This window comes from Staurois parvus, unplaced genomic scaffold, assembly GCF_062004578.1.
Source record: "Staurois parvus isolate SC_StPar_1 unplaced genomic scaffold, SC_StPar_1.0 ptg000084l, whole genome shotgun sequence".
Lineage (NCBI taxonomy): Eukaryota > Metazoa > Chordata > Amphibia > Anura > Ranidae > Staurois > Staurois parvus.
Window position 1 is genome coordinate 152,538 of NW_028317880.1, and position 23,931 is coordinate 176,468.

General features: G+C 39.3%; 1 protein-coding gene across 2 annotated transcripts in view; it reads right to left on the reverse strand.

The window, feature by feature from the left end:
* PARN (poly(A)-specific ribonuclease) overlaps positions 1-23,931 on the reverse strand; it is a 160,133-nt gene that overhangs the window by 112,723 nt on the left and 23,479 nt on the right. The window contains exons 8-12 of one of the 2 annotated variants that reach the window (XM_089669926.1): positions 20,983-21,048; positions 16,571-16,609; positions 13,248-13,290; positions 6,997-7,077; positions 6,818-6,874 (exon numbers count right to left, since the gene is read on the reverse strand). In XM_089669926.1, the coding sequence (XP_089526052.1) occupies positions 6,818-6,874; positions 6,997-7,077; positions 13,248-13,290; positions 16,571-16,609; positions 20,983-21,048 (286 nt within the window). The remainder of the gene's footprint in view (positions 1-6,817; positions 6,875-6,996; positions 7,078-13,247; positions 13,291-16,570; positions 16,610-20,982; positions 21,049-23,931) is intronic. The other variant, XM_089669927.1, reaches the window with a different exon arrangement.

A 23,931-nucleotide genomic window follows, 5' to 3' on the forward strand; every position in this document is an offset into this window, starting at 1 on the left:
ACAGTGTTCATTATATACAGTATGTAAAAACAAGAAAAAGCATACTTCAAAATATTTTTTAAATAGGCACGCAAGGTAAGTTTGAGAACAAATCAACATTACGATAAAAACAAAACCTGTCAGCTTTCATCTCTGTTCACACCAATGCCTGCAGTCCACAATATACCTTCCTTCCTAATATATGTGAGAGTATAGGATATCTTTGGTATAAAATATAGGGAATAAAGCTGCCATGCCCAAGGAAGCTTCACTGGCATAACTTCATGTGCCTGTTCCTTGCTTATCTTCAGCTTCTGGCACCTTTTCATTTAGAAGAAACTCATGCAGATTTTTTGTAAGTTACCTTATGTACCGGGATAGTACAAACCCCCAAATGACCCCTTTTTGGTAAGAGTAGACACCCTAAGCTATCTGCTGAGAGGCATATTGAGTCCATGGAAGACATTTTTTTCCACAAGTTTCTGAAAAATTATATATATATATATATATATATATATATATATATATATATATATATATATATATATATATATATATATATATATATATATATATATATATATATATATATATATATATATATATATGGAATTACACCCCAAAATACATTCTGCTACTTCTACAGAGTATGGTGATACCACACGGGAGCCTAGCCACATACAAGAGCCTGAAATCCAATGACCACTTTGAAAGCCTGAAGGTGCATAACTTCCTCATTTCACTTCCTCTCTTGCTATCACAGTTTCAGAGGACCTGAAATGCCAGAATAAAACCAACCCCCCCCCCACATGAGCACATTTTGAAAAGTAGACACTCCAAGGAATTTAAAAATGCATGGTGAGCATTTTGAAGATTAATTTTTTATCACAAGGTTTTGAAATCTAAAAAAGAAAAAATATGTTTGTTGCCACAAGTTTTTGGAAAGAAAAAAATAAAAACACAACAAACAAGACCTGCAAAATACTCTCCATGCTTATCAAATTCCTCGGGGTGTCTCCTTTCCAAAAAGGGGTCATTGGGGGGAGGGTTTGGTGCTATCCTGGCATTTCAGGGCCTCCAAAACTGATAGGTAGTCAGGAAGTGTAATGAGGAAATAAAGCCCTATAAAAAGCTTGAAGGTGCTTACTGGATTTTGTCCTGTACTTAGCTAGACTGCCAAAAAATGTGGTACCCCCATACTCCGGAGAAGTAGCAGAATGTATTTTGGGGAGTAATTTCACATATACCCATGGCATGTGTGAGCAATAAATCATTTAGGTGACAATTTTGTGTAAAGAAAAATGTAATTCTTCTATTGATTCAACATGCCTCAGCAAATCGTTTTGGGTGTCTACTTTCCTAAAAAGGGGTCATTTTGGGGGGTGGGGGCACTTTTCTGATACTGTTCACATAAAAAAAAAACAAAAAAAAAAAAAAACAAACCACAGTATTTTTTGCTAGGAGATTAATTTAAACTCCCAAACATTATATATTTTTTAAACCAAACATGCTAGTGAATAAAATGGTGGGTGCTGCAATTTATGTCACACAGTACTCACGCAGCGTTTTTTCGAATGTAATTTTTTATTTATTTTTTTTAAAATTCACTCTTTTTTTACTTTTAAAATAAATATATTGGTCCATTATTTTGTAAAATATAAAAAGGATGATGGTATGCTGAGTAAATGGATACAAAACATGACATGCTTTAAAAACTGCGCATGCCCCGTGCAATGGCGACAAACTGTATACATTTTCAATATCCATAGGCAAAGCTTTAAAAGCCTTTGCAAGCTACCATTTTAGATTTACAGAGGGAGGTAAAGTGCTAGAATTATTGCCCTTAATCCGATGTACACGGCAATACCACACATGCATGGTGCAATCGCTGTTTACATGCCGGCACAGGGTCAACGCTCACACACGCAGATGTGCTTTTTTTTGTTTTAAGTTATTTTGATTTGTTTATTTTTACACGGTTTTCTTTTTGGATCACTTTTAATGCTATCACAGGAAATGCAAATATCCCCTATAGCGTCAATAGGCATTGTCATATACTCGAGAAATCTGGGGTCTATCAGACTCCAGATATCTCCTCTGCCCTTACATTATCTAATCAAACCAAGATCGGTGTGGTCAGATGCTTTCCCAATTTACAAATGGCGCCGTTTATATCCTGCGAACTCAAGTGACAAAATGCTTGTAGCTTCCGATTTCTTAGACTATAGAGATGATTGGCTCCATTCCGGTCTCCAATCAGCTCTATGGTCAGCTGGCAGAAACACCGGCTGCATTCTCAGGTTCCCCCGATGGCACGGGACCGCCCGAGAAGGCGTGGAAGGCAGCGGGGGAGGGGGGAAATCATCTCCCGCTGCTTGAAAAAAGCAATCCTGCAGCTACTGTAATTAGCCACTAGGATTCCTGTTACACGAAAGCCAATCACCGGCTAGGGAAGAAAAAAAAAAAAAAAGAAGGGGGAAACCAGGATGATGCCTGCAGCTATCCTCCTGGTATAACCATTCAAAGTCCAGGGATGTACCAGTACACCGCTGGTCCCTGTTGGGTATATATGCTGTTTTTTATTTTATATGCAGCCTGTGGGCTGAATGAAAAAAAGAAAAAAGAAAAAAAAAAAAAAAAAAGGAGAAATCTCTGCCAGAAAAAGTGTGTGGTATGCCCACCATTAGAATATACCACCCTGCATCCACCCACTTCTAATGGTGGGCACACATTAGGTCGCACTGTGCCATATGTGCCAATTCCAAGATGGTACAAATGTCAAAAGAATGACAGTCTCAAAACTATCTTGTTACTACTGCCCATGTAGTCTGGGCATCTGGGGGGCTCCATAAGGACTGGCATTCACAGACCATGGAATATACCCAACCAATAAAACTGGGGTGAACACCACAGAAACTTAGAACGGTCAACAGGCCCAAAACACAAGTGTCTAAGGAACCTAGATAAAATACCTCAACAGCTTGAAAACATATTGCAGCCAATGCTGGCCTAAACCGAGGCCTGAACATCCACCTGATTGAATTTAAAAAAGTGTTAACAAAGGGCCAGGTGGCAGCCTTGCAAATAAGGGCTACAGATGCTTGATGCCCTAGACGAAAACCACAGTCCAGGAGGAATGGGCTCTGGAGAAGAGTTGTCCAACACACCTGGCAATAGTGTAGCAGGAAATAAAGTGTCCTGCACAAGGGCCCATGGGAAGGACTCCATAAGGATTGTCCAATGCTGAAGGGACAGCCAAACCGCCTAAAGTACCAAGATGTTTAAATCGGGGATAAGAACAGAATGATCTGGCGCTCAGCGCATAGATACTCAACAATTCAGTAAAGGGAGTAGGAGGGGGGGGGGGGGGGGGGCTGGGAAAATAGGGATAAAAATGAATACTATAGTTCAACATGAACTAGCAAAAAACCATAATAAGTGCTGTAGGCACACAAGGTAAATACATAAAGTCCACAAAGTCTCTGTATAATGACATGGTAAGTGGTGAATGGCTGCCGTCCTATAGAGTAAGGGCAGCTCTATATGCAGAAAGGAGCGAAAAAAAGGAGGTGTCAAAAACTGCAGATTATGGTTGTCACATTTCATGGATCGGTATAAAAACAAACACTCACAAGAAGATATAATAAAGCTCATCTGTATAAAAAAAGGTTCTGTGTAGGACCACTCTCCTCAGTCCTATAGGGTACCGTCTTGCAAACCAAAGTGACAGCTGGAGCCGTGGGTGTAGTGTAGGGACTCCCCTGGGTGTGTGGCTGTGCAGGAGCCAATGAACAGTGTCTGTATCCAGGAAATTGCCACACAACCAACGTGGAACTCACCAGAGGAAGTGACATCACTGGAAGAAGGACCCTCCTACTTTCGGTGACCTCACTTGCGCTGGTGCGTTCCACGTTGGTTGTGTGTCAATTTCCTGGATACAGACACTGTTTATCGGCTCTGTAAGCCACAGAGTAGAGTTAGGACCACCGATTATCAGGGTGCCGTGTCGTGGCTCTGTGGCTTACATGGTCACAAGAACAAAGAAAATATTCTTAGGGGGATTATCAGCAAATACAGTAGTAGAAGATGTAAAGCAATACTTCGAACAGTACGGCAAGGTTGAAGTTGCCATGCTGATGTTTGACAAAACTACTAACAGACATCGAGGAGTATTTATTTACAGAGCCCTTGCCAAGAGGAGGAAGACCTGCTGTTAGTACACAGCTCCACCCATCCCCTAAAACAGGGACCTCTGGCTATCTAGATCCGATTAATCCTAACTTCTGGGCACCTGATGACCATCCTGAGAGAAGACTACCAAATTTGACCAGACCATTACCTGATGAGGATACTTCTGGATATAATATAGAACGCGTATTCTTATACTTCTGGTGAGTGGGCAATTCAGCTATTAATCATGGAGTCTACCAGTCACTTGGCACTTTTACAACTGCACAGACTGTTCAAATTGAATCATATTTTAACCACTGCAAATACATATTGTCTATTTTAGCGCTGCACTATTTATTCTTTTGATCTCATATTAGTTTCACCTTTTAAGTTGCATTACTGAAATAAATGAACTTTTGCACGATATTCTAATTTTTCAAGTTTCACCTGTATATTTGAAAATTGATTAATCCTGAAGTACTGACAGCCAATCTAATTTCTTGAGGTCCAAGAATGTCAGAACAGTACAGATCTCCCCCAAATGACCCCTTTTTGTAAAGTAGGCAGTCCAACGTATTTCATAACAGACATGGCGAGTTTTTTGAAATTGTACTTTTGTCAATTTTCAGAAAATGAATTAAAATTTTCACTTTTTTTTTTTTTTTTTTTTAAACACACAATTTAATTACAGCAAAGAATCAATCACTTTACTATAAGCAAGCATTTACCTGAATAAAATCAATTCATTCAGGGTTTTTTTTTGTGATTAGCTGTGATTTGGCCACGACTAAATCAAATGACACAGTTGGGTTTGTGCATGTGATCACTGTGACCATTCACAGCTAGACACACTTGTATACAATGGATGGCATGAAAGGAAGCCATCCATTGTATTCAACTGTCATGTGACCTGCTGTGATCGGTCACAGCAGGTCACATGGTACTGGCAACGGGACTGGCACACAGATCTGTCATCGGCCATGTCCGAGGTACACGGCCGGTGACAGATCACACCGCAGCATATGGCGTTCACCCGGAGGGCCGAGCTGTTCGGGTTAAAGAGACAAATCTGGATCTACAAAGGGGATTGACCACTTAAAAACCCATACCAAACAGATACAGGGATAGCAGGCATTCCAGTAGAGTGTTACACAAAGATTGGGTGTATACTGATAGCTGCTCAGTTAGGGACCATATATGACCCAAGGCTGGAAACATGAAACATCACCGATTGCATCAATGTGAAGTTAAATGATCAGCCTATTGCTTCCCACTTTAAACTTGGTAGTAACAGTAGACAGACTGTTCAGAGGTAAAGTAATCTGTTAAGAATTTGAGAAACTCAGAACCAAAAGCCCCTGCAGTCGATGGCTCAGAAGCTGCTACAGCCACAGGTAAATAAGATGCAAAATCTACAGAAGGTTGACTCTTTGACCTAAATTACAAGGTATGTGCTGACTGATGGCAAAGTCCTTCATGATCATAGAAAGAAAGCTCAGCCAAGAAGACAGAGGACCCAGCAACACCCAGTGGAGTTAAGATGCCAAAGATGAGAGACCAAAAGATGAGAGACCCCAACAGCAGAGGACAACATGATTTCAAGATGCAAAATGTCAAACACACCAGTGGGCACTCTGGAAGCAGTCCCCGACTCATTAGAAAGTTTTGAGCACCTTTGGGGCCCTTGTCCACACTACCCCATCTTCATGCCTAGAACTGGATATATTACAACCACGAAGCAGTTTGGCAAATGACAGGCACAAGGTGAAATGCAAGGCGTCAGCTACTCATGAAACCTGTGCAGATGGCAGCAGGTGGGCAAAGGTGCACAAAGTCCATTTAGGAGGACAGCAGGAGTGGATCAGAGTTCTATATGGCTTTACGCAACAGGAGCAGCAGCTTTGGTCAATTGTTTATGGCAGGAAATGGTACAAAGCACAAGCTAGACATTCAAACCTGCACATGACATCCACAATTAGTCCAACAGTGTTAACCCATTCCACAGCAGAGCAGGCAGGGAGTAATAAGGGAGCAAAGTAACATGTAAATTTGGAGTGCTCATGGTGCCAAGACCAATGAGCCTACTCACTAAGCAGGTCTTAAACCAGTCATGCAAAAAAGCATTGCCTGCATCTCTGGACATGGCAAGCACTCCACTGCCATCTTTTTCCACAACAAAGTCTTTAAAGCTCCCCACATTATTATTATACAGTATTTATAAAGCGCCAATAGTTCGCTCAGCGCTGTACATTACAAAGGGGGACAGAACATGTGACAGTACAACAACAATACAATGTAAAACATGAGGGGATTGAGGGCCCTGCTCTTTCAAGCTTACAATCAAGGAACATGGAACCCAGAGTCCAAACATTACTTCCAGATAGCCCTGCAACATCCAGTAGGGGTGAGGTACCAAAAGCCAGGCTGAGCAGAATTGTGTCAGATAGCAAGCAATCAAATGGAAACCTCCAGCAGCATGTATGTAAGGGTCTTAACCGGGATGGGAGGGGTTGACACGTTGGCAGCAGTATAACCCAAATGTATAAGATTTTCTGCACTCACAAAGTGAATCCACCATTAGTTCCGAATGGCTTAAGTGTAGGAGTAAGGATTTATATATAGACCACAGAACACGCTTTCGGAAAATTCATGCATATAAATTACTTACAGAGGTGGAAATCGCATGAATAATTCTTGAAAACCCTACAGCATCATTAAGCTCTTCCTGCAACAGAAAAACACATCAAGAACTCTAGGTTAAAAGAAAGGATTAAGTTGTGCAATGCTCAAAGATATCCTCAGAACACATCACAGGCCACATTTAGCATTACAGTGCAACTGGCATACCTGCTCTTTTGCTTGCTTTTCTTGCTCTCTCTTCTTTCGTTCCTCTTCATCAACTTTGCTGATAACCATGTACCTTTCTTTCTACAATGAAACAATATGTAATTGAAGATATCTTAGGACTATCATCCATACAATGTTTGCAATAAAACACAGCTGAAACAGAATTACAGAACGGGAACAGTTAGTGTGTAGGACTGAATAAACTGAAAAAAAACTTAATACAGTCAAGGGAAAATATGTTAGTACCTTTATAGCCCATTTAACCACTTGCCCTCCAGAGAATTTACCACCCTTCATGACCAGGCCATTTCTTGCTGTTCGCCACTACCAACCACTTTCAACTGGTTGTGCAATACTGTACCCAAACTAAAATGTACCTTTTTTTTTTCCCACACAAACAGAGCTTTCTTTTGGTGGTATTTGATCACCTCTGCGGTTTTTGCTTTATGTGCTATAAACAAAAAGACCGAAAATGAAAAAAAAAAAAAAAAATTATAATATATATATATATATATATATATATATATATATATATATATATATATATATATATATATATATATATAAAAATTTTCTTTTTTTTCCACTTTTGGTTATAAAATATATCCAATAAACTCAAGGTTAGTGATAAATTTAGGCCAAAATGTACGCTGCTACAGATCTTTGGTAAAAAGACAAAACAAAAAAAAACACAAAAAAAACAAAAACACAAAAAAAAAAAAAAACACAAAAAAAACAAAAAAAAAACACTCAATACATGTATATTTATTGGTTTCTGTGAAAGTTATAGCGTCTACAAACTATGGTATACGTATAGGAATTTATGTAGCTTTTACTCTGCCTATAACATTTCTTTAGGTGCTAAAATTCCAGGGCAATACAACCCCCCGCCCCCCCCAAATGACTCCCTTATGGAAATTAGACATCCCAAGGATTTTGCAGAGAGGCATGTTGAGTCCATGGAACTTTTTTGCCACAAATGTTTTGAAAATGACAATTGTTTTATTTTTACACAAAGTTGTCACTTTAATGATATATTGCTCATGCATGCCACGGGCATATGTGGAATAACACCCCAAAACACATTCTTCTACTTCTCCCGAGTATGGGAATACCACATGTAAGACTTTTTGGCAGCCTAGCTACATACAGGCCCCCAAAATCCAATTACCACCTCCAGGCTTTCAAAGGGTATATTTCCTCATATCACTTCCCCACTACCCATCATAGTTTGAGGCCCTAAAATGCTAGGATAGTACAAACACCCCCCCCCCCCAAATGACCCCTTTTTGGAAAGTAGACACCCCAAGAAATTTGATAAGAGGCATGGTGAGTATTTTACAGATATCAATTTTGTCACAGGGTTTTGTGAAAAAAAAATATATTTTTTTTTTTGTTTTCTTTCTTCGTTTTCCAAAAACATGTGGCAACAAATGCGATCTGCAAAAACACTCCATGCCTCATAGCAAATACCTTGGAGTGTCTACTTTCCAAAAAGGGATCATTTGGTGGGATTGCTTCTACTATCCTGGCATTTCAGGGCCAACATTAGAAATTTATGTCACACATCACCCACTCTTGAAAACCAAGCCTTTTCTGACACTTTGTTCACATGAAAAAAAAAAAACTTGCTAGAAAAATACTTTGAACCCCCAAACATGAAATATTTTTTAAAGCAGAGGCCTTACAGAATAAAATGGTGGGTGTTGAATTTTTTTACGTCACACAGTATTTGTGCAGCGATTTTCCAAACTCAAATCTTGTGAAAAATACACTTTCGAATTTTAAATACACAAAACAATATATTGCCCAATTGTTAGATAAAATATAACGTAACGCTGAGTAAATAGATACCAAACCTGACCTACTTTAAAACTGTGCATGCCCATGTAATGGCAACAAAGTCTATACATTTTTATTATCGTTAGGCTATGCTTTAAAAGTGTTTACAGGTCACCAATTTATATTTACACAGGAGGTCTAGTGCTAGAAGTACTGCCCTCGATCGGTGTCTAAACCCACCATCTGTTTCTTTTTGATTGACAGTGGAGGAAGAAAACCCACTAGGACTCCACTGTTGAAAGAAACAGGGTTTTTTAACAAATTCCAGTTGGGCTTTTTCAATATTTACAAGCCAAAATGTTTCTGAAAATGCCTTCAAGAAAAATGAGAAAATTGGACCTTTTTTGAAAGCCATATCAGCTCTGTGTTAATAGATTGAAATCTTAAATTTTTTTTTTTTTTCGAAGAAAGATCATCTTACCCACTAAGAAACATGGAAACTCAGTAAAGCTTTGTGTAGGCTTTGCGGTCTGTCACAAGATGCCTTAAATCTGTGCAGGGCACAGTGACACAGCATCATGGATATTAAATAATTCTGGAACAAAAACATACTGCCCAGGGTAAGAATACTCTGTCTCCGTCACAGGTCATGGGTCCTCCAAACGGGAAAATTACCCAAAACACGCAACTAAAAGCATTCAAGAATGGCTAAGAACAAAAAACATAGGATTCAGATCACTTCAGAATAGTGCAATCAAACATCTATGGGGGGGGAGAAAAAAAAAACAAAACACAAACATGTTATCTGGACAAGGCATCCTTCAAAAAGGAAACTGCTGGAGCAGGTCGCATAAGAGGCCTGAGCCAAACCTGAGTTGGCAGGTGCAGAAGTCTCATTGAATGATACAGAAATAACTTGTTTTCAGCGATTACCTGTACAGGTTGGCAATATAGAAGGTTAAGGGACCCATAATTTTTGTCCATGCCAGTTTCATTTGTGTTATTTAAAATATTCTGTTGAATAAAAAAATCAAGCAAAAGATTTTTTTTTTTTTTTTTTATTAAATTAGGGGGTGCCAATTACTTTTAATCAGTTTCAAGCCATTTCAGATAAAATTATGGGTTCGTTTGGTTTCAAATTCTCATGACCAGAAAAAAACTAAATAAAAATAAAAAAAACTATAAAATAAAGGCTTCCAAAAAATTGTTAATTTAGGCTCCATTCACATTAGCGCGTCTCCAAAGTCGCAAAATTTTCAGGGCAACTTCAGAGTATGATTTTAATGCGACTTTTGGTGCAACTTTGTTTGGACTACACAAAAATTAAATATATCTACATTTTGTCCTAGTTACATGATCAACACTCTGGCTCCCCTGTTGTCCATCAGTGGCAGCTGCAAGGGATAGTGAGTGCATACAATTGCAAGCGAGTGAGATGAGTGACATCACAACTCCTGGAATTCTCAACCATTGCCGAGTGTTCCATCCCCTACCCTCCATCCGCCACTCAGACACTGGGCTCAAAAGCAGAATAAAAAGAACAAACATCTTTTTTTAAACAGGTTGAGAAGGATAGGTAGCAGGATGGGGGAGGGAGCATTTTTAAAGTGTTACTAAACACAGGACCCTGCATTCACTTTATCTGGTCTCCTCTAGTACACACAACATGGAAATGCAATTATTTTAGCAAATATAAACTGCTAAATACCTTTTCTCATCAGCAGTTAGAGCAGTCTTGTGACTTCTATCAGTGTCCAGAACAGCACTGGGTAAAGCTTGTAGGGAGGAGTTTTCAATCTCTCATATGAGGCTGCAGGACCCCTGACCTGCTGTCTGGGAAGCACTGATTGGCCCTGTGCTGATCATATGCACTCCCAAGGGAAAAAAAAAAAAACCTCTCTAGCAATGCACATCAAAACTGAGCATGTGCAGCTTGCCACTAAGGCTGTATTCCATCAGGAGATGGATTGGGGACTGGAAGAAGGGGAGGCTCAGAGAAGACAGGCTCAAACATGCTTTGTATACAATGCAGAGGATTAATCCCTTAGTTCCACAGTGAGTATAATAAGCATGTTTTACTGCATATACAGACTGATTTTACGGTTTTGCATTTAGCAACACTTTAAAACTAGTTAGTGTTAGGCTCAAATCCTACTTTAATTTTTTTTTTTTTTTTTTTCAGGCTGGGCTTCATGTGTGCATTTTTAACTAATGATCACTTTTAAAGGTTCTGGTATTTAATATGAGAGATACCTCTGATACTATGGACAGACGCGGTTTGGAAAATATTGACCATTTATACTAGATTGTCTATAACCACTTCAGATTTCTCAGGGTCAGTCTAGCTTCTCTCTCCTCCTGTTCACTTATTTTCTTGTTGGTGAACCTTTCATAGCGCCAGAGATTCAATTAAGAAGTGCACAACGCACTTTAATTCTTTTTAAGTGATTATATACTAGGCAATTCAGCATTATTTTGAAAACCTTCATAAGAAAATGTAAAACTAATTTCAAATTATTACTGCCCATCACTTCTTAAAATAACACTACCTTTAGGCTGGCACTAAAAACAAATGTTGCATGCTGGAACTTCTTTTTAAATAACTAAACCCAACAATCTGTTTCACAAAATTGTTACATTTTATAGTGTTCTTGTACAATGAAGGAAATAAGTATTTAATCCACTGCTGATTTTGAATGTTTGCCCACTCACAAAGAAATGACTGGTCTAAAAATTGAATGGTAGGTGTATTGTAACACTGAAAAACACTGGCAACAAAGGAGAGGCTCAAGAAGAAGCACATTAAGGTCCTGGAATGGCCTAGCCAGTCTCAAGACCTTAATCAGATTGGCAATTTGAACTTTCAGCTCCCTCCACAGATTTTCAAAAGTCAGCCACCAAACCTTAATGACTTGGAGAGGATCTGCCAAGAGGAGTGGGCCAAAATCCCTGAGATGTGTGCAAACCTGGTGGCCAACTACAGAAAACGTCTGACCTCTAAATGCCAACAAGGGATTTGCCACCAAGTACTAAGTCATGTTTTGTGAAGGGGATCAAATACTTATTTCCCTCAAGAACATGCAGATCAGTGCATAAATTTGTTAGACATGCATTTCTTTTGAATTTTTTGTTGCTATTCTGTCTCTCAGTGTTACAATACACCTACCATTTGATTTTTAGACTGATCATTTCTTTGTGAGTGGGCAAACATTCAAAATCAGCAGGGAATAAAATATATATTTCTTTCACTGTATTAGCTTTTAACCGAACTGTCAAGCCATCAAATGGCTGGTGTCATAGCTGATCACATGTGCAGCTCCATGGTAACTGCAGACCAGAGACTAGTATGGCAGCTTTGACTGTAAAAGGATAGAAGAGTTTAGTTTCCGCTTTAAAGCTGAATTCCAGGAATCCTTTGTAAAAAGTGAAGGCACACGATCAGTTATGTCCAGGGAGGTGCATGACACCTCCTGGGCTTATCTTAGTTATATTTTGACAGTTTTCTAGTACTCTCCAGAACACCGCTATCACTGTAGTTCTGTGAGCAACGCGGACCCTTCTGAGCTATGAATCTTCAACAGGAGAGTTGGTGTAACTGCTATGTCTGCCCCTCCTGCCCAGTCACAGAAGCCATGGTATTATGTGAACACATTAAAAAAAAAAAAAAATACAAAGACTTCTCTGAATGGGCAGCAGAAGGGAGGAGTGAGCATTGCGGTTCTGTGTGCCTTTTTTTTCCTCTCTCAGCCCCAAGTGTCTGGAGTGTAATTTCCAGCAGAGCAATTAAGTTGTCAGATATAAAGAATAGAGAAATCCAAAGAGCTGAATGACCTCTGCTTAGCTTAACTCAGTGTGCCTTCACTTCTTGCAAAGTGGCTTAATTTCTGGAATGTACTGACATGCACTACGCCCTGTTGATTGCTCTTGCTACACCTATACAACATTACTCGGTATTAAAGGCAGTTTTCCTTAGATCAATGACATTTTACAGTCACCCCAAATCTGAGAAGCTTAAGCAACAACTTCTTGGACACAGGGGGGTTTATTTACTAAAGCTGGAGAGTCCAAAATCAGACTCCCTTCTGCATAGAAACCAATCAGCTTCTAACCTCAGCTTGTTCAATGAAGCTTTGGCAATGAAACCTGGAAGCTGATTGGTTTCTATGCAGAAGGGAGTCTGATTTTGGACTCTCCAGCTTTAGTAAATAAACCCAAGTGTTTCTGCAGAGAAAGTTAAAGTGGGCCTAGTGTGGGAAACCTGTGCGGGGGGGGGGGGGGGGGGGGGAACGACCAGTCACCTGACCACAGTAGCACAAAAAGGGAGGGATCAATAGGCAGCAGGAAGTGTGAAGGAAGAACAAACTGAAATAATGAAAGAAGGAACCTCAGAAGCCCTATTTATACAGTTAAAGTAGCATTAGACGGTTCAATATATCCCCTCCAATGCTAAAAAAATACCTGACATTTACCTTCTCAGATTCGACAGTTTCCAAATGGGTACCTCTAGGATATCTATTAAAAAACAAGGTAAATATCAAAATATGAAAGCAAACAAAAACTTTACCCTCATGCACCGAAAAATGCAAAACTTCTTTACACAGGATCACTACAAATTAAAGTGGTCCTAAACCATTTACCTTAAAGTGGTAGTAAACTCTGCCTACCCCACAAATGCGGCTTCTTAATAAAAGCATTCCAAACTCATTCAGCATTATAATTAGCCCTCTTTGCAGGTTTCTTACTTTGCAGCTGTTTTTAAATTCTTGCTTCTTGGGATAAGCCTGCATCATGTTAAGCAGAGTCCACAATGCACTATACTTCCACCCTGTTATTCCTTGCTGTAGTCTCACGCATGCGCAGCGATTTCTTAACCAAGCCTAGTTTTCATCCCAGGATTACTATGGCAACCGTATTCTGCATATATCACAGCAGATCTGGTTTACTCCTGTACTATGCCAATTCTTACACCTCCTGTGATGTTGAAAGTCAGATAGGGTGCATCAGGAACTTCTGAATGGAACTGTAATCTCGCAGGATCTCAGTGTAGTGCCGCAGAGAGGAGATGCCAGGACCATGGCATGGATATGAATGGGCTGACAGCACAAAGAGCGATCCATGAAACGGGAAATGTGCGCATACGCCAGTGACGTCAACAAAATGAAATTTATAGGATTACAAGCAAACGGAGCACGGTAGGAGACAAACTTTTCACCGATTATTTAAATGTGAAAAATTTATGGGGAGTGTTTACTACCACTTTAATGAATTCCCTGCAATAGGTTAAAAACACCCCCCAACCTGTTCTAGTGCCCTCATTCCTAAACACTCGAGCCCTTTATTGATCCAGTGCTTTGCCCAGCTGCAGGTCATCGCTACAGTCACAGCACGAACAGAGAAGCGAGACCATTTGGCTCCCGCTGCTTTCCGACAAATCCTTTGAGGAGGGAATAGAAGGCATAGCCAAGCCACACTGTACGTGTCCATGGACACACACAGATCAGGCCAGGAGCGCATCCGCACAGGTACCTCCCAAGAACATGGCTTGCTATGGGTACATTTGGAGAAGGAGTGGACAGAGCTGGCAAGAGACCACCAAAAAAGGGTTAAGGGACTGCTCTGTGCAATGTATGAATTACATCTTAATTTTATATAAAAAAAAAAAAAAAATAGGCTTTACAACTGCTTTAAGAAAAAGAAAAAAAGTTTGCCTACTAAAATGGGATTACAGGACGGCAAGCGATCAGTTTTTTTTAACCCCATTCACACCATGTAGCATGTCTCCCATATGGGTGTTTTCGCATGTAGTTGCACTTCTGGCACAGAGCAGCCCATTTATTTCAGTGGGCTGCCCTACATGCAACAAATGCGACACAGAAGTACTTTTGGGGGGGGGGGGGGGTTTTCACTGAAAAGCTTTTCCACACTTACCACACGTGAAGCACCTAGAACAATGCTTCTTGCCTGCCATAATTTGGGTACTAATAACAATAAATGACACTAAAACCACTACAAGCATTTTAGTGCATTTCATCAACACACATTTGCATGCTATACGAATGTGAATGCAGCCTTAAAGTGGAATTAAGCCCAAAAAAATTTTATGTAGTGCATATATACTTTAAGCAGTTAAAGAAAGTTTACGTTTTGGGACAAAGGTTTTACCTAAACGCAGAACATTGTATGCACCCCTATAAGTTGAAAATAGTTTGCCTCAACCCTCTGACTGCTACATCTGCAGAATAGTCTGTTCTGTTGATATGTGAGACTTGCTGGCGGGATTACCAGGTGAAAAAATTAAACTTAAGAAAAAAACAATTGCAGCCACCACATCCAAGAATTGGTAAGCTGCAACATAATAAAGGTTTGCTCTTGGGTTTAATACCATTTTAGAGAATAAGTTCACCTTCGGGAATAGGTTACATGTGCCACCAGTTTTTAGGGTTAAACATGTAACATGTTCCCGCTACTGCAGCTCTTCCCCAATCCCCCTTCTACCTGCAAAGAATTGTGTAATTTATTCATTTATATTAAAAAAAAAAAAAAAAAAAAAAAAAAAAGAAAAGAAATTAACCTTTAAACTATCCATACTGGTGTCTTTAATACAGCAATGTGTCACAGAACCATTGCAATCATTTAACAACAGCAATATTGTTTATTTGTCCTATATAAGCCAGTTTAAATGGTTTTGAATAATAGACATCAGATTTTACCATGCGTTAAACAACTCAAAAACCCAAGGAATGTTCAACTGGCACCTAAATTTACATTCAAATTTGCTTAAAGTGTCAACTGATGAAACTTGTCTCACATTTTAGATCAAGGAAGGCAACGGACCTAGAATAAATAAATTCAAGGCTTTGTCTGACTGGCCAAGGTGGAAGGAAGACTGATTATGTCATGATCTTCAGCTTGGCCAATCCAAGGAAGACTTGCATTTACTGATAAACATGAAAAGCTTCTCCAAAAAAGCAAGTACAGGCAATTTTCTGTATGAGGGAAGTAGCTGGTACTCCTGCCAAGACACAATAAATAGAATAAAATTTCAACTTTTTGAAGTAAGCTTTATCGGTCTTCAGCTTCCCCTAATTTAATATTAGCTTCCGAGGGTTCGGAACCCAATTCTACTTCCTTGGTCCTAGATGCCCCAGCCTGCCTGCACAACAGACCAGACTAAATACACCATTGTCTAGTGAAATTCCATCAATTAGCAAATTTTGCCAAGTAGACATCTGCTTCTCAACACTGACCTGGCCATCAGCACTAATTTCCAGCCCCTTGTGCTATACAGCACTGACCAAGAGAAAGGTGTTTCATGCCCTTGCAAGTTTCATGTTCTGGATGCAAAATCGCTAGGGCGGTAGTGAGTCATCCGAGATGTCACTTTGATTTATCCCAGAATAACCTGGAGCAAGTTTCAAAAACAATGTCACTTCCAGGCATTATGCATTCCAAGCACCAGAAGCTCCATCCGCTTGCCAAGCCAAATTTGACACCCTGCATCCATGGACTTGGCCCAGGAAGATGGAGGCACAGTCTTATGAAAAGGCTAGGTGCCGAAACCTAGAACTTGCCTCATCCTGTTCTCTGCTTTGAGAGCGGGCATGCAAAGTTAGGGTGGGCCTTGTCATCTTGTGTTTCCTGTCCCTATCAGGTAGGAGCAGCCTCTTGGTTGGCTGCTGTGGAAAAGGAGCAGGAATATTATTTGTAAATTAAGTACACAAGCTTTACAGTATGGGTTGACCATTCCTATGCTGCTACATTACTGGGCCCTTAAAATAGAACTGCAACTTACTTCCAATTCAGGGTCTGGTAGATAAGCTTCCTTTGATAGCTAAATTGGAAAGAAAATGTTACAAATCTCAGTGCACAATAATTAAAACACAAGTCTGAATGCACAAGTTAAAAATTATGGTCTTTGTGTGAGTTTATATATATATATTTTTTTTTTACCACACACCAGGCTTGTTTAAAACTGATATATATGTTTTAGGTTTTTGTTTTTTTTGTTGATAACCAACTAATCTCCTCCTAGAAACATCTACTCTGACCAAGTTGCAAACAAAATGGAGGTTACAGGCCAGATCATGCTGGATACTGGAGAGCTAATCTGGCTTTTGCATGAAAGGACATTGCTGTCGGATATTAAGGACAATTACAAGGATCACTGTAAGCAAAGGAGGGCATGGAATGAAATTGCTCCTGCAGTTTGAAGTGAGGCTGGTTAGGCATCCTAATTGACACACAACATAATCTTAAGTTATTTAGGATGTTTTACTTTAATATACTAATGAATTCTTTTATAAAGAACACTTGCATTGTTGCTGTATTCGCACTGCACTAATCAGGCTTGACTAAGGCTGTTTTCTAATGCTTGTCACTGGCCCAAAAGAAAAAAAAAAAAAAAACAAAACCCCAAGCACACAAAAACATATCGGGAACGAATCGAGAACGTACATAAAATCGTGACTTCCCAAAAAAAAAAAAAAAAAAAAAAAAAAAAAGGGGGGGGGGGGGGGGGGGAGAGAAACAGAAGCACGATTGTGAACCTCAGTTGAACTACAGCCAAAAAAAAAAAAAAAGTTTTGGGACAGACTGTGGAATATATGAACGTTAGTTCCATTTATCTGTCCTTGTCCCCATCCCTGGTCAAATTAAATACTTACTTCCATCCTGGAGATGCAACAAAATGTGAAAGGAAATTAAATCGGATAGCTGTCACTGAAATATGTATTCCCATTGAGGGACCTCCCTTTTACTCCTTTCAGTGAAACTGTAAAATTTTACATTCCCACTTTCTGACCCAGTGGCAACAGTACAACACTGACAAGATACAAAAATATATATATATATATATATATATATATATATATATATATATATATATATATATATATATATATATATATATATATATATATATATACACACACACACATACAGCCCTGGAGAGGATGCATCATATTGCCACTAAGTAATGGGCCAATGCAAAAAGGTATATTCTGTGCTTCAAAATCAAAAAGCCTTTGAACACTGCAGTGTACAAAAATGAGCCAATTTTGTAGGATGCTGACCATACATGCAATACAACAGGGTAATACAATAATCATGTCAATGAAAATTCTGGTGCTGATACCGATACCGAAAATTCAGAATGCATGTGGCCGAAAACCGAACCAAAAAAAAAAAAAAAAAAAAAAAAAATCTATATGTGGGGGTGGGGAGGCTCCAATTTTTTTTTTCTACTTTCATATATAAATTTAATGATTAGTTTGTTTTTTTTAAACTTCTGCTTTTATGGTTATCACATAGCGGACCAATAGTCCCCTATGTGATAGCATATGAGTGACAGGTCCTCTGAAGAGGGAAGGGGTTGGGGGGCAATGTGTGCAAGGAGGGGGCAGTGTATACAGAAAGGATCCCCCTTACTGGCTGTCACTATATGTCGGTGCCGATTTTTAAATGCAATTGCATTCTTTTTCTTCCCTATAGCTCACAGAATTAGATGTCACTTTCCCCAGAGCTAAAAGGAAACTCATCTCGGGAAAAACTAAAAAGGAAACATGGTTTCTTTAAACTCTGGGAAATAAACTAAAAAAGGAAAACTGTTTTTTTTTGTTTTTTTTAGCTGGGGGGTAGTGACAGCAAATTCTGTGAGCTATAGTGGGGGAAAAAAAAAAAAAAAAAAAAAAAAAAAAAAAAGCAAGCAGGTAATTATTTAAAAACCGGTACTGACCTATAGCGACAGCTAGTCACTGTATATACTGCTCCTCTCCTGCTTTTCTCCGCTGCCCCCCTCCTCTCACATCTGCAGTACACAGTCTCCTGTATCGTCTAAATTTTTCCTATCAACAGAATGCAGATAGGGCTATTTTCGGCCGATATGTTTCAGTGGCCAAAATGTTGGTGCATCCCTGATGTCAATTGACAATTGTGCGGTCATGCAACACTGTATCCAAACGAAAATAGGTTTTTTTTTTCCCCAGTGCTTTTTGGTGGTACTTAATCATCACTGGGTTTTGTTATAGAAAATGAAAAAAAAAAAAAAAAAAATACTGAAAACTTTGAAAAAGAAAATTTTTTTTCCCTTAGTTGGTTATAAAAATGTTGCAAATATTCTTTCAGAAATTTAGGCCAAAATGTATTCTGCTACATTTTACGGGTAAAAAAAATAAAAAATAAAAAAAAAGTGTATTATATTTAGAGACTGTGAAAGTTAGAGTCTATAAACTATGGGATATATATCTGAAAATTGATCAGTTAAGATCATAAAATCCCAGGTAAGAGGTAAGGCAGGGATGAGAATGCTGGTGTGGGGTATAGCGGTCATGATCAGGACGCTGGTATGGTGGGTTCTTTTGAGCACTGGGGCAGATGACAGGTCCATGTTTTATTAGGACCACACTGGTGTAGTGATCAGGGACACGGGTGGCTGGCACTGCAGTCTGTACAAGCAGCCTGGCAGGCTGCTGTACACTCAGGCTGCAGCACAGCTTCTCTTTTCACACAGCAGAGAACCAATTTTTACTTTCACTTAATATTGTTAACTGTGTGACTGGACACAGATGTACAAGGTAGGTTAACTCACATTGGCACTGCTTCCTGTAAGCAGTCTATAGGCAATGGGCAGCAATTAAATGTAAATTGGCCTAAAAGGGAATTCTGATAAACAAATTGAAATAATAGGATTAATCATTCCCACTGGACTCACCCAAATTTAATGGAATGTTTTTAAGCAAAAGATTAACTACTTGAGCTCCAGAAGGTTTTACCCCCTTCATGACCATGCCATTTAGCACTGTGCTACTTTAACTGGTAAACGGTCACACAATTCTGTACCAAATGAAAATGTATCTCCCACCCCCACACAAAAGAGCTCTTTCGGTGGTATTTGATAACCAACTATTATTATATAAAAATAGGGGGAAAATGTTTTTTGAAAAAAACCTAAATTTTTTTTCCCCACTTTTAACTATAAAAACATATCCAATAAATACAAAAAAAATAATCTAATTTCTTCATAAAATCTAGGCCAAAATGTATTCTGCTACATGTCTTAAAAAAAAAAAAATCCCAATAAGTGTATTTTGATTGGCTTGCGTGAAAGTTAAAAGCATTTATAAAACTATGGTATATGTACTGGAATTTATATTTTCTCTTTTTATACTAGTGTTAAACAGTAATTCATAGATTTGGTTGTTTCACTTATTGTATGCCTGCATGTCCACCATAAAAAAAAAAAAAAAAACACACACAACAAACCATATTACTTACTCTGGCTTTTAGGGGAACAAAGTCTTCACCAAAATGAGGTTAAATAATAGATTTCCCAAAAAGGACTTATTTGACCAACTGTGGAGGAATCCTATACCCCTATGGTCTGGGCGATAGCAAAACTTTAAAGTGCTCAATTACTAGCAGTGCTTGGAATACGCGTGCCCATGAAACACTAAAAGTGCTTACTTCTTGATCATCTCAAATATAAAATCAGCCAAGTGATTATCCTCTTCCACCAGACTATACCAATTGCCTCCAGCGATCACTACTCCTTTCCCCAATCTAGTGGGACTCTAGTGTCAAGTGAGGTTTTTTTTTGTTTATTTTTGTAAATCGAAAACGTTTGACTCCTGGGTTTTACCACACTATTTGAGAATTTTCTCTTGCGCAATATATGGTTATCTACCTTAGGTTAAGTGGAGGTGGAAAGGTGCCTGTAATTATATTAGTTGGATGCCAATTTGAGTCAGTCAATCCGACAGGCAACTTATGCTGGTGAACTACACTAGATTGGGGAAAGGAGTGGAGATCGCTGGAGGTACAGTGGTGCTATAGTCCGGTGGAAGAGGATACAGTGTAGGTTATGACATTTTTACTCATCTTTTCAGGACACTGAGGACATTTTGCATATTCCCTTGGATAATTTTTTAGGTTTATAACAATGACTAACTAAGCACTTTTAGAGTTTCATGGACACTCATTCACAGCGCTACTAGTAACTGAGCACTTTGTTGTTTGGCTACATATTTTTATGGATGTAGGTTAGATTTAAGTAGCAGCAGTGATTTGATTTTTCTATTTTTTTTACATATTTTGATTGTGTATTTTTTTTAAATCTATGTTCACTTTAATTTCTCAGTGTGGAGAGGGAACAAAAAAATTATAGTAAAAACTTTGCATGCAGATATTTGAACATAGGATAAAACAAACCTTGTACATGGTTCCAATTCTAGCATTTTCTGTTCTTCATCTCTTAAAAAAGCTTCCACACGTTCACTACAAAACATATTTTATTACAAAAAGGAGTGCTATTCCTTCACAGTAGACTTTCTAGAATACAGTGGTTCAATTTAAATCTTTAAAATTCTTAAGGTTAATTTCACGTCAGGCAAGCATCTGACAAAACAAATTCTAAAACCATTTCAGCATGGTCCTGTCTGCCACATTATGTGCCTCTTTAAAGCAAAACTTAACTGCATCTGTGCACCACAAACTGAAAACACCATTTAATTATTTTTAAATATTCAAAGCAAACTCAACCCTCCATCCATGTATACAAAATTTTATTGAGAAATCACTTTGGGAAAAAACTAGCATTTATAGCAATGGCCATCTTGAGTAAGGGCATTAGATTCCGGTAGCATTTACTTCACAGAATCCAACTGCCTTTGGCTCAGTCATACAAGCAGGAGGGTATGTTTAGTTAAGAAAGTCGCTCCTTCCAGATAAAAGGAAAGCCCATGGAAGACCTGCTGGAATGCATGACATTTTTTCCCTAGGCCAGAAACCAGGAAGCAGGAGTACCGTGGCCGAGAGCTTGAAATGCAGTGGAGCTGCATCCAGGCATGCATCACAAGTATCTAAAGACTTCGAACAGTTGATCCACCAATTCAATGTAGAGCAGGAAGACCTGTTCATTACCCAGACCTTAGCTTAATATCTCAGCCCACTCGGACAGAGTTTTTGTGGCTAAAACCAGACGAAGAGCCAAGCCAGCAACCGTAAACAGAAAGAGCAAGTGATTCCGCCTTTCTGTCCAAGTGATCCTTCGTGAGGGACTCCTCCAGTAGTATCACTGTTGCCTTGTTCAAATTAAAAAAATGGGAGGGTCAAAGACAAGAGAGATCCACTTTTATGGGGTGTAGTTTCTTACTCGTTTTACACCACTTCCACCCAAAATACAAAATTACTCAACACGACAATGTTCAAGGAAAGCATGGACCCCGAGGACCCGGTCAGCTCTACGAGGGTGTCTAGAGGAGACAAACACTCCTGAGACTCCAGATCCTCCCACCCTAGACCAACGTTCACCAATTTGAAGCCTAAAACCACTCTAAAAAGGCTGCAGAAGAGATAGGGGGATCCCAGTAGGACTCACCACTGACTAAACCAAGGCTGGCTGGGAGGGTGGGGGGTGGGGGTTAGGCCACATGGAGGAGTTCCAAGTTTGTACAAGCTGCAAGGAGAGAGACCACCCCACACCACAGGCCCAGTGCTAGAATGCCACAAAAATGGCCACCACGAAACTACATGAATATGGCCACTGCCCAAGCCCTACCAAGATTGTTACCCATTGGGCAAGCCAGACCAGTCTGCATGGGAGAGTACTCCCAAATGGCCACCAGGCTATTGCTCAGAAAGATGGATACCAAACACCCTGTCAAAACACGAGCAGTCCCTGCCAAAAATGGCCACTGTGATTAGACAAAGATGGTCGCCAGCCCCCGGAAGTGGAGCAACAACCCTAAAGTCAAGATTAGGAAGAGCTGAAGAGCTGTGTCAGTCAATGAATGAAAAACACATTGTTTCAATTGCTGTGTGCCCAGCCCTTCAATGTGCGCCTTGCTTTAAAAAGGCCAGTTAAATATTCTAACTTGAAGAAAGAGTGAAACAGACAGGTGGGAGCTTTCCAATTCTGGGAAACCATTGATTAATGCCAAATAGCCCAATAAAGCACTCACAGATATACTAGTGTGAGCCTTGACAGAAAAGGGTGCCACCTAATCCTTGAGACTATTAGCTTGGGTGATTGTCTGAGCCACCTAAAAATGGCGAAAGCCAATGCAGCCTTATGGACAAACAATCGGAATAAGGAATATTGAAGAAAAAAAAAAAAAAGAAAGAAATTAAAAAAAAAAAAAAAAAAAAAGACTCATAGCCCTAACCATGGGCAGACAATACAAGGAAAATTTCCCATTGGTGACCTGTAGTCAGAGGAATGAGGTTTTTAGTTGAGGGAAAAAAAAAAAAAAAGGCAGAAACTACGTTAGTCAGAAAGGACATCCTGGGCTTCAAAACCACCTTGTCCCCATGCAAAACAATAAAGGTTCCTTGCAGGCCTCAACAAGCCCATCAGTTCAGACATTTACCTCCCAGTGGTCATGGTTACAAAAAAATACCCCCTTATAAGATTAGAGATAAAGTGTCTCAAGTGTGTTCAAATAGTGGTTTCTGAAGTACAAACCGAACCAGATTTAGAACCCATAGAGTAACAAGTGAACAAAGAGGGGAAACTGCATGGGAGACTCCCTTATGCCAAGGACTTCATTAGGGAACAAGAAGCCAACAATTACTGAAACAAGATAGAAACAGACATTTGGGTCAAAAGTCAAAATGATGGATCAGAGCCAGCTGTAGAAGATTCATTCCACAGAGATACTTCTTGTGCAAAAGCTCAGATACACACCCCAAGTGAAGAACGCCTTCATCGTTCAATGATAAAACTTGCGACAAGTAGCTTTCCTAGTTCTTAACATAAAAGAAATTAATGACTCAGATGCCCCTGTCTCACACTCATTAAGGATGCAATGGTGAAGGATGGTAAATGGTTTAAAAATAAAAAGATCTGGAAGAGCCCTTGTAGTATCCACCAAGAGTCTTACTAGATTGGCATACAACATCTACCAGGGTCAGCCCAGAGCAATGGGGAATACTGAAATGCCCCCCATCTCAATACTGAAAAGCAGACTAGGAAGAAGTTTCATTGGAGAAAAGACCTGGATCATTATTTATATATACACATACATACATATATACACACACTTTTTGCAAGTCTGCAAGGGGTAGGCAAAGTAAGATCACAGCAAAACGCGGTGAAGAACAGGGCTTGCAAGCGAAAGCAGAGTTCTAAGGAGGGCTGCTTTTCTGTGTTCCTGTTCA